This window comes from Haemorhous mexicanus, chromosome 8 (assembly GCF_027477595.1).
Source record: "Haemorhous mexicanus isolate bHaeMex1 chromosome 8, bHaeMex1.pri, whole genome shotgun sequence".
Classification (NCBI taxonomy): domain Eukaryota; kingdom Metazoa; phylum Chordata; class Aves; order Passeriformes; family Fringillidae; genus Haemorhous; species Haemorhous mexicanus.
Window position 1 is genome coordinate 4,156,204 of NC_082348.1, and position 12,071 is coordinate 4,168,274.

The window sequence follows — 12,071 nt, forward strand, 5'->3', positions numbered from 1 at the left end:
ATTGCTGAGCAATCACTGAGCAATCTGAATTCCAGTTCATTTTCCATATGTTCTCTTTGGGCTAACATGAGTAAAATCAGATTGAAAAGAGAGACACTGGTGAGAAAAGCCTGACCATTTCTCACCCAACACTTCTGAAACAAGGGTGGAACTGTATATTCCAGGGGCTGCAGTTACCAGGCTCTTGCTTATTCTCAGTTAGATAAGGATCTTTTCCTTTCTCAGCTGATTTTTCTGCCTGTTGTGCTCTTTACTAACCAGGGACACCTCAACACCTCCTTGGGTCCCAAGAGCAGCTACTGTCAACAAAGGTGAAGTGCTTACAGTTAAATCTGCCTTTTCCATACATAAAAAATAAATAACAACAAATAAAATTACTAAGGATATCTAAAGGTCTCTCCTCATCATCACCTTAAAATATCATATTAAAGTCTTGAGAAGCCAAAGTGACTTCTTAATTTTATAAATCTTAAAATGCATATTGTGTGCAATTTTCTATTTCCTGCAAAACTTTCCTCACAACCAAAGCTGGTTTTCCTCTTTCACTATGTACTGTCACTCATACTTTTCTATTTTGATCACCAAAAATATACATTAAAACTTACAAGATGTTCAAAATGAAAGAAATTAAGAAAAGAGCAACTGAATACATGAAAAAAAAAAATTATTCATAGGTTTTGTTGGATTTAGCTTACAACAGAAAATAGTAGACATGTTGAGAAGTCAGAAGATTATCTGCATTCATTGATAAGGTTTTACTGAATATTTTGGCAGGAGCTTTGCCAGTAAGGTCCTTCACAAGCTAGTTAATGACCTTACTGGCATTAAGAGAGCACTAGAACCAGAAGAGAGAACTAGAACCACAATTGTCAGGCTGTTCCACATCGCTGTGCTCAAGATCTCCCACTTACAACAATAAAGAGTACTTATGTAAAATCAGAGAATGGTTTGGATTGGAAGGGACCTTAACTGGTCTCATTCCATGGGCAGGGACACCTTTCCCTCCAAGCCCCATCTAGCCTGGCCTTGGACACTTCCAGGGATGGGGCAGCCACAACTTTCCTGAGCACCCTGTGCCAGGGCCTCCCCACCCTCACAGGGAAGAATTCTTTCCCAACATCCCATCTAAACCTGCCCTCTGGCAGGGGGAAACAATTTCCCTTTGTCCTGGAACTCCATGGTGCTCAAAGTGGGGGTCCCACCTCCCTCAAACTGCTGGCCACGCTTCTTTTGAAGATGAAGACCATTTCTTGGTATTGTGTTTTTCTAAAAAAATAATTTTAAGTTTGTTACTTAAACTCTTTCTGATACCACTTAATGACTGTGTGATGTGGGCAAGTCTTTTAATTAGGCAATAACATATTCAGGTCTCTGGGATAAAAATGAAACCTCATCCACAGCAGTGAGGTCCAGAAGTGGACAAAATGGTGTTTTAAGATCACAAGAGGTCCATTAAATGCAGAGCACATTCAAAGCCAACAAAGATTCCTGCACAACTCAGAGCTGAAAGCAAGAGCTCTCTCAGGCTCAGGAAATGGGACTGGCTCTGGGATAGGTTTTGGGTGGGAACAAGCTCCAACTGCTGATAAGGACCACCACAAGCCTGCAAGGTGGCTTTTTCAGATTTCCCTCCTCTGTGCAGCATTTCTGTTCAAAAACACACAAAGAAACCCAAATACCAATCCAAACCCAAGCCCCTCCACGTCACGCTCTCAGTGCTTCCTCTAGAGAGATTGTGGAAACAAAAATGATCCCTCCCATGGCAAAAAGCAGTCACTTAAACCATTCCTGGGAGGCATCCAGACACTATCCTGATCCTGTAGTATGTAGAACAAAATAGCTTATCATTCAGATTACTCGCTTGGACAAAGCTGGAGAGCTTCAAGGACAAGGGAGTTACCCAGGATCAGTGCCATAAATGTTATTATATATGAAACAGCTGCAAGATAAATTCTTTCATATTACACATAGGTGCAGTTGTACTTTCAGCTGTCTCGCTGGTGGAACACTGTAGGTCTTACACAGCTTTCTCTATTTGTGAAATAACTTCTTAGTTGTGTAGGGTTGAGTGACCCCTTACAGCTGCAGTGCATCGAAACAAAAAACGGCATCACACCACATCTGTGGCAAGAGCCCAGCCAGAGAACTCCAGAAATTCCTCATGTGAAACCTTCCTAGAAGTGAACTCAGTGAATAGGGTAAAATTATGACTAAAGAAACCAAAAAATGCCTGTTAGTTAAATGAATGGTGCTATTAAGAGAACAAAGCAGCTTCATCGATTCATAAATATGCTGCTCGCGACCTTTTTTGTGCTTTTCACCTCTCTCCTATTTTTCCTTTTCTTTTTTGAATTATCTGAGAGAAATCTCCCAAAACCTCTTCAAGGAAATAGCATACAACCACAGGACTTTGTGCTAATGAACCCCCAGAATTAAAAATCCAGAGGTCAAGAGAACATCTTCCATGGAGTCTGGGCTGAATTTCAAATTAAAAGGCTGTTTGACTTAGAGTAGAGGTTGAGTAAAACAGGGGGAAGAATAAGACCCAGTTGAAAAGTTTAGTAAAAGTAGGAAATGTGGAATATTGGAAAAAAATCTGCAAATTAGCCTAGTTACTGGTGTTTCAAACACCATATCAACACTGACTGAAAAGCAGCCCATTAAGTTATTTTCTTTTTTGATAACTCACATCAAAACACACCTACCCAATATCAGACTAAGCCAAAAAAAGGCAAGAGGAGAACAACAAAGTGACACAGGCGCTGTTTCTGTTCCAGTTGCTGACTGACAACACTGCCATCCCTTAACATGGTTTTATTTAGTTATTACAACCATCTCTCTGTAAATGACACTTAGGATTATTTAAGATTATGTTGTAATCCTTTTAATCCTCAGTGCTTTAAATTTCAGGCTAAACACCAAAGAGCAAACTAGCACTTAGCAGAAATATTTAAAGCATGTGATTTGAACATAAATCTTCTTTTATTCAGCACTCCTCCGATGAAGACCTAGTGCATCACATCACTCAGCCAGCAAGAACAAACAGCACCGTGCCTCACTGCAAGCTGCTACCTCACCCCACACCATGGGAAGCTGCTTCTAACCAGGTCTTTTCCTTGGTGCCAGCTACACCATCAATAAAATAAATGAAAGGAAACGAGGAGGTTATAGTCTATGAAATGTGCATATTTTCAGTTACTGTTAAGGAAAAGTTGAGGGAAAAAAATACCCCCACATAATGTGTTCATCAAGAACAGAAATAGATTGCATGCACAAATTGGATAGTGTGAGACAGATCAGACTTATCCTGTTAAAAAGGGAGTAGCTCAATTAAAATGAGAGGACTAACACTGCTGAAAGCATCATGATCAAGACCAGAAACCCAAATCTTCCTGCCTGAATATCATTCACTTGCAGTTCCCTCTTTTTTTTATTTCTCCCTGCATCGATCACGTTTCCAATTAGTTTTTCTTTATGATACTCCTATGCTCCATCTTCTTGCTGCTATCCATTAACTGTCATCTGCTTAGATTTTAAATCCAAGATTTTCTTCTTTTTCTTCAACCCAAAATTTCAATAGTCCTTTTCCATTTGTGATCTATAATTCATGAACTCAAATTGAGCACCCTGGCTAAATCAAACTCAAAATTCTGCACCTACTCCTAATACAGCACAGTAGCACAAAGCTACCACTGCTCTGTTTGAATGAGAAAAGAAGGGTTTATTAGAAAGCAATGAAACAAAACACCAACTATGTTTTGATGGGCTTTGAAGATATACTTGTTTCTGATCATCTCAGAGTTAAGCAGCTAATGTACTTAATCAAAAAGCAATGCAATGCATCTATATTTAGGTTATAAAAAAAAAAAGCATTAAAGAAAGCCACCCATGTTGTTTTCATTTGAACAAACCTATGAATAAGTAGACACACACTATCAATTTTATTCCCACCCACGAGGAATAAGTAGATCAGAAGTGTTTCCTGAAATACTCTGTTTCCAGGTACAAACTGACCTCTCTGCTTTCGAACCGGCCTTGGATTCCCTCCAGACTATCTCACAAATCTTCACTCCCTCTGCAGTCCCCTTCCCACTCTATCTGCTCATGTAGCACCAGTCTTGTTCAGTCCCCTTCCTTTCCCAAAATGTCACCACTACTGGTGCCAAAGCCTTCTCCTCTTTCGCTCTTACCATCTGGCACAATCTTCTTGTAGCTCTCTGTCTAAACAATGCTCCATCCCTTTTCAAAATGTGTCTTAACATATGTCCTTCCTCCCATGCTTTTACTTCTTAATGTCTCTCCCACTCACTTATTGGCTTGATGAAGACACATTTTAATGGGTTCAAGCAGTAGTGCATGAGTTTCCTTTCTCACTTTATTCTGATTCAGTTACACCTCACACGAACACAAGTGAGAAGAAAATGCATTGCAGAGCCTTCGTAGCACCAGTTTGGTAAATCAATAACAGAGCTTCGTTTGTCTTTACTTTGGAAATGTATTAGCTCAAATGAATCACCAAAATGCATTTCCAAACAGGAATTTTGCTTACTGCAAAATGAAAAATAAACCCTAGAAGCTCAGAAGACCCGTCAGTATGCTCAGGGGGTTGCAGGAGTGAAGGCTAAGGTTATACTTAATCACATTCCAAGTGAAAAAGCTGAAGATTGACAGCAAAAACCAAAATATTTATTCTAAAAATACCTAGGAAATGACAAAGCCCCAAGTGTTGTCTCAAGACAACCTGAGAGATGTGGGGGGTATAGAAGCATAAGTCTCACTGTCTTGGAAAAGAGGAATATTTCTAAATATTGCATGTGCTTTAGAAAGATGTCTATAAAAATAAACCTTGAAAAAGCCCCTGTAACACCCACCTAACCCAAAGAGATTTCTTTTTAAGAAGCCATGTACAGGCCCTTAGGGTTTTTTTTTATGTGCAGTGGTTTTTTTTTCCTTCCCTCCCATACCCAGACAAAGTTGGTTCCTCCAGCATGTTTCATTGGTCATGATGCCAAAGGACTCTCTGGTAACTAACAGGATCTTGACCCTGACATGTTCCCTTCTGCATCTCTCCCCACTTTATTGCTTGTATTGTTAAACATTTTAAAAGTTAGAACTCTGGGAAGCAACTTGGCTCATAAAGAATAATATTTTGATGTGGCTTGATGCAACATTTAGTGAAACAGAAAAAGACAACAAATCCTTTCTACTGATATTCATGGGAGCTGGATTATGTCCAAAACCTGAAGATGTTGCAATAAACTATTTTAGCCCCTAGATCCTGGAATGTTAACCTTGCAGTAATGCTTTTCCCCTCCTTTCATCTTCTTGGGCCTTGATCCTCCCTTTCAATTCAATGGGATTTGGATGAAGGAATTAAATAATATTATTTTCCATCAATGAAGAATAGTCCTGTGAGAAATACATGTCCTTCTCTGCTGGCCCTGACAGAGGCAAGCTTTTAAAATCCTCCCCTCCCCTTGCAGAAGTGAACCTGGGTCATCACCGTCTGAGGACCCTGAGCAGCAATAAAAATAAACAGAGAAACCGCACTGCGCTGGATAAGCAGTTTGAAGAAGTTGTGTTTATGGAAGTCCTCTGGGTCAAGATTCTAGGCCTGAACCCAAAGCAATTACCTACTAAGTTTTAAAAACAAATTGAATATAGAGCATTAATCAATAAATCAACAGGTTCTCAAGTGTTTAGGAGACTCAGTCATCAGAAATCTTTCTCTTAGAAAAATAGTAAACCGATGCTGGATAAAGTGTTACACTCCTTTACTGGTAAGAAAAATGCTGTATTAAATCAGGATCTAGTTATTAAAACCAAGGAAATAAAGCCTACCTCTTCAGAGTTCAGACACAAATGAGCAGTGGAATGTTTTGCCTCTTACCTGAAAGACATTCTTTCTGCTGGATTTCTCTGAGGTCCACTCAATGCGAGCACCACACAAATCCACACACTCAGGTTTATATCCTGGCTTCTGGAAAGGAAAAGAAAAAAAAAATCAACATGAATATGGCCTGACTTTTCATAAATGGGGACAGTTATGAGATAAAAGAAGACTATATCAAGTTAAAGTGACAGGTTGTTGTAGCACAGCTGCTGATATTACTGAAAAGAGCTCATTATATATCCTGGTATTGTTAAAGAAGCACTCTTGGGGTGTCTTAGTTCAGAAATAAGGTTCTTATATTAGAACACCATTTTAAAAACAATTAAATGTTTTAAAGAACAGCCTAGTGTAACATATAGTAGATCAAAATACAAATGCAGACACATGGACCAGCTATTTTCAATGCTTACTTTGCCAAACCTCTTGAAGAGTCATTGAGTTGAAAGGAAAAATTTTGTGGGTTTTCCAAATGCAAATTTAAACTGATGCAACTGGAAAGGACAGAAATTAGACAAGAACATACATCGTATCTCTAAGACAAGCTACCTCCTTTCTCCAAGCAAATTATCATTTCTTGCTCCTAAAAAAAGAAGAAAAGGCTTCGAGGGCATGTGTGACACCCAGAAAGAGCTCAGCACCAGGGCTGATACTTCTCAGTGTCAGTCCACGCATCCTGGAGTGACACAGCTCTGCCTCCCCTGCTCCTCCATATGGATGCAAGGAATTCAAAGAGCAGATTTGTTTGCCTGTATCATTTACGTTGCTGGGAGTTGGTGTAAAGCACAATAATCCTCATTTGCCATCGAAGCTCCTTCTCCAGGGACTCTGCCTGTGCAGCAGTTCTGGCAAAGCCCCTGTAGTTCAGAGTAGGCTTTGTAGATTGGGTTGCTGCACATCCTACTCAACAGTAAAAATATTGCTGTTAAAGTAAAAAGCACCACTAACTCCCTTTTGGGTAGGGGATGGAGTGATACCCACATAATTTAATAAATCAGTTTGATGCAACTGTTTTCTCTGCTCTTAAGCCCTAGTTGCCCTAAAAATGTCATTAGTGATACAGAAAACAGACTTTATAGGGTTAAGAGCGGCCAGTCCAGCACCAGCCACAGAGTCTGCTTTCCAAAAACTACTCATTGGATTTCTCTGATGTTGTTATTAAAGGCTAAAATATGTGAGTTCTCCAGGATGCCTTTGAGATGGGAGGAAGAGAACCTATTTAGGTTAAAAGAAGCAAAGAGATCCTGGTCAAGTGATTTGCAGGCCTAGTATCTGGAAGTTTTCAGTACTGGGATTGTAATTATGCTCTCCATTTGCCAAACCATAAAACCACGATGGTTAAGCTCCACTGAAACTGACAGTCCTGTGTGCCTTTGTTCCTTTTTTTTTTTTTCTGTTATTATTAATTTTTTTTAATAGAAGAAATATACTCTTCAAAACAGAAGGATGTTCTTGTGGTTAAACCACTAGAAGAAAAGAACTTGGATTTCTTTTTCCCCACCTCTGCCTCAAATTTCCTGCCTGGCCTCTGACAAGAGCTTAGTCTTTCCAATTTTTTAATAGCAGATCAAGATTGCAGCATTGAGACTTGATTTTGCAAAAAAAAAAAAAAAATTGAGAGATTTAATCAGCTAATATTTGCATGGCAAAAATTCTGAAGTTGTAAAAAAAACCTCCAAGCACCAATATATTAATGCAAATAAATATTCAAATAGTGGAGGAAATGAATGAGTTCTCAATATTCCAATACTTTTAAAAATAGGGCTATGAAGTTTAGATCATCTCCAGGACTCCATGCAATGCCCAGATCTGCACCACACAGGCAGCTCTGCAACCCATCAGGAACACACAAGACAGGCTTCTCAAAATGGGCAATCTTGCTCTCTTTGAAAAAAGATTACCCACATGGGTAGTTTGAGTTGGAAAATACTTTCACAAAGAGGGGCAGCTTTATTCCACCAGCAGAAAGAGTTGAGAAATTTTGGAAACACATTATGAGATTAAAAGAAGAGATTAACATGCAGACAAAGAAAGAGAAATAGTTTTTTGATAGTGAACATTACTGGGCTAAGAATATTTTCCTCAGGAAAACAGCCATGGAAAACCAAAGGGAGAAAAAACAAAAGCCTAAAGAGGTGTTGCAGGAAGATGGAATAGTGATCTCAGTAGTATCTCTACTTTCTATTTAAATTTATTGTACAAAGATACATGCAACAGCAGAAGCTGGACCCTCCTGTGCACCCAGTGAACACAGAGTAATTTTGCTGCTGTTGCAGTACTCTGGAGCTTGTTTACAGCTCTGATTTTGTAATAAGCAGAAGAAAAGTACAAGCATGTGCATCTCCCTCTCCAGAAAGGACGGGATACAGACTTGTGGTGTGGGAAAGATGAACAGGCTTCTGCTATGTGCAATAATTATTTGAGTCAGTCTCTTTCTCTGGGGGAAATAAATACGAATTGAGCAACCTGGTCTAGTGGAAGGCTTCCCTCCACACAGCAGGGGAGTGGAACAAAATGATCTTTAAGGTCTCTTCCAACCCAAACTCTGTGATTCCATGAAAACTTATCCTTTGGAGAATGTATCAGTTCTGACCACAATGTGTCTATGAACTCATGAGTATGGCTTAAAATGTGAAGCTTCTGATGAAAACTTCATGCTAAATCATTCACAGAATGACCAGGTTGGAAGAGACCTTCAAGATCATCGAGTCCAACCCATGGTCCAACACCTCAACTAAACCCTGGCACCCAGTGCCACATTCAGGCTTTTTTTAAACACACCCAGGGATGCTGACTCCACCACCTCCCTGGGCAGCCATTCCAGAACTTTATCACTCTTTCCATGAAAAGCTTTTTCCTAATATCCAACCTGTATTTCCCTTGGTGCAGCTTGAGACTGCATGCTCTGGTTCTGTCAGTGCTGCTTGGAGAGAGGCCAACCCCACCTGAGCACAGCCACCTTTCAGGATGCTGTAGAGAGTGACAAGGTCACCCCTGAGTCTCCTTTTCTCCAGGCTGAGCACCCCCAGCTCCCTTTTCAGAACCACTGAGCCTGAAACTGCCCATCACTCTTCTGCTGCACACCTGGGGTGCACCCACTGAAACCCATCAGAACTCCAGAAAATGTACAAGGAAATTCATTTTGGCCTAAACATTTCCCTGCTGCAGAGCTGGCTTCCCAGGTTATGCAACACCCAGAGACCCTGGAGAGAGCAAGTTAAGGTGACTGGGAAGCCGGAGCTCTCCACGTCCTTGCTTTGTGCTCTGCAGTCAGAGCAATTATGTTATATCAATGTTGTTGCAGGGGGTTATGCTGTAAATTGATACAAGTGTCTGCTAAGATGAAATCTTCCTAAACATGAATATGGATTTCAGCAGCATTTTCACTCACTAAATTGCTTTGCAGATGGGCTAATAACCTGAGGTTAAAATAACCTCTGTTGAATAAACTATCTGAGGGAATAAACTGACTACATTTTCTTGGTCGGAAAGACCAACTGATGATAGAATTAAATGCTGGTAAGAAAGAAAGGAGCTGTGATTCATTTAGATCACAGTGTCCTTAATTTAAAATAAAGAGCTAGTCAAATTCCTAAGAATAGTTAAACAAAAACAAACAAAAAAACCCAACAACAACAAAGTCTTTTAAACCCAGTACCACAAAAAAAATCAAGGGAGCAGAAAAAGCTAATGATTTAGCTACATGGGATGCAAACTTGCATTTTCAGTAGTATTTATAAACAACCTCATTTTCTGAATCTCTCCTCTGTGTGCTTTAATTGCTGTGCTCTATTACTTCCAATAACTCCAGATTTTGTCACCAACTTCACCAGAAAGCAAAGCAATGGATCCCAGTCCTCTCCACGCAAAGCAACAGCAAAGTTACCACAGTGAGTCCTGCACCTACAGTCATACACAGGAACAGCAAAACCTTTTAGGTGTTGCCAGTTCCTTGATCAAAACATTACTAAAGATTTAGACAAACAGAATTTCAGATCGCCTTTAAATGCTATTCAGTCCCATTGTCATGAAAAGAGGTATTAGAGGTGCTCTCATTTCTCTCTCTCCTGGTGCCTTTGTTTTGTGAAATATCATTCCTCTTTTAATGATGCTGTCTTAGTCTAAATTTTTGTTCCAAGTACAGTATTTAATAATTAATAATTGATGAATTAATATCTTTAGAACACAAAGGAACTTTAATCTTTTTTTTAAGTCACATCATTTTCCTGCTAACAATAAAAATGCTTTGTTATAATTCCTACTATTGTGGATGAACATAGCTTATCTTACATTATTTAATTAATGGTTGAATTCCCCCTTTTCCAAAGTAAACAAAAACTGGAAAAATAAAATCAGTAAACAAATGGCATCTAATGAATCTTTTTTTTTTTTTGTATTAGTCCCTTTCCAGTATCAAAATTATATCTGGTTAAGTGGTTTACAAAGGAAAGAAGCACTGCATTTACTCATTTACAGATGAGATAAGCATAGCAGTTGAGCTTTTTTTGACATGCAAAATTTGAGTTTAGGAAATTGAGTTATAAAATTATGAACACTGACAGCTCTTGTTGTTTTCAAGCTTTATCTAATTTATTTACTGCTGCATTTAAGTTTTATGCAACAGACAGAAAATGTAACTTCAACAGATTTTTCTCACCTAGTGAACATTGAGCTCACAGCCCCAACATTCAAATCTAGCATGGAATAAAACAAAAAAAAAAAAAAAATATTCAACATTTTTTTACCCTCCACAGAATGGGAAAAATACAGGTCCAATATGTCTGTGTTCTTCCTAACACAGGAAATTTTATCTCACTGATAAAATGAGCACTGGTGGTGACTGAAGCTTCAGGGAAAGGGGCTGACCTCTCAGAAGGTCCCGTTTCATAACCCACCATCCTTTTTTTAGTTAAATAGTTTGAGATCTGGGCCAAACCCCCATTTTCCAGGCTGGTCTAGTTTAGTATCCAAATCCCTAAAGAACTAACGGGGATTTTAACCATGTTGAGGAGTCTCAGAGCAAAATCAAGCATCCTGTGTGTTAAATTTCCACCACTTCATTTATCTCCTGAAATCTGGGTAAGGACTTGCAAACAGAGGGAAGTGGTAGCAGACAGAGGTGCAAGACACTTAGTAAATTATAATTGTTTTATTAAGTTCACCTTTGACATTTTTCTTTTTCCTAATAACATAAAAGTCAACTTTATGGAAAACAGGTAATTTTGAAAAAAAAAATAACAATAATTCCAGCTTTTCTCTTTTCATGACTGCAGAGAAGTTATATTTTGCAGCTGGACTAGCACAAACAAGCAGGAAGTGCCAGATTCCACCCTTTATTTTTTTCTATTGTTTCATATCTTAGTTCTGGTGTTCTTTTTCAACAAAGCTCAAAAAATGTGAGGCATGAAAAGGTGCTCTTCAAGGCTGATTTTATGACAGGTGGCATTGATAGATCTAGGATTTATAGAAGAATGGTCTGCATCACCTGCCACAGGAAAAATAACTTATTGTTTGTGATTCCTGCCAAAGAGAGCACCTTTGCGGCCACCCATCAAGCCAATGAGATTTGGCAGGTTCGATCAGGCCTTGAGAGCCTTTCACAACAGGGCTTTGTCAAACCTGTCCCTTCCCTGCCCACAGTGTCACAGAGCCTCCAAATTTCCCTTCTGTTGCCCACGCTGAGGTTTGGCTGTGCCCAGCACCGAGGGGGTGCGCCACTACTGCTCGCACAGCAGAGCTGTCACGTGTCCCCAGATGGAGATCGGTGGCCTTTCCTTGGGGCACAATAAAAAGGTACTGCAAATTTCACTTTGTAGTAACTACAGGCTACAGAAATTGCATTAGCTGCATTAGATGGAGTCGTAGAAATATTCAGGAAGGTTAGCAGGATATGGTGGATGTCACATTTATACTGCGATAAAAAATCACTTTGCTAACTTATAATGTTTTCTGCTTTGGTAACACCCTATATTAAGGTGCCGCTTATAAATAATTTATTATTATTTATTAATGTATAAACCACTTTATAGGATGGTAGATAACAACTTAAATTCATGTATTAAAGATGCACATGCATGGTTTAATACAATTTACGCCTCACAATATCCTTTGCAACAGATTCTCATCGCATCATCTGTTCAGCATTTATTACTAATGCATTTTATAACATACTTTATAATAC

The 12,071-nt window shown here is 39.1% G+C and overlaps 1 protein-coding gene across 2 annotated transcripts in view; it reads right to left on the minus strand.

Moving 5' to 3' along the window:
* ARHGAP15 (Rho GTPase activating protein 15) overlaps positions 1-12,071 on the minus strand; it is a 320,265-nt gene that overhangs the window by 256,296 nt on the left and 51,898 nt on the right. For both annotated transcript variants that reach the window (XM_059852532.1, XM_059852533.1), the window contains exon 6: positions 5,891-5,980. In XM_059852532.1, coding sequence (XP_059708515.1) covers positions 5,891-5,980 — 90 coding nt within the window. The remainder of the gene's footprint in view (positions 1-5,890; positions 5,981-12,071) is intronic.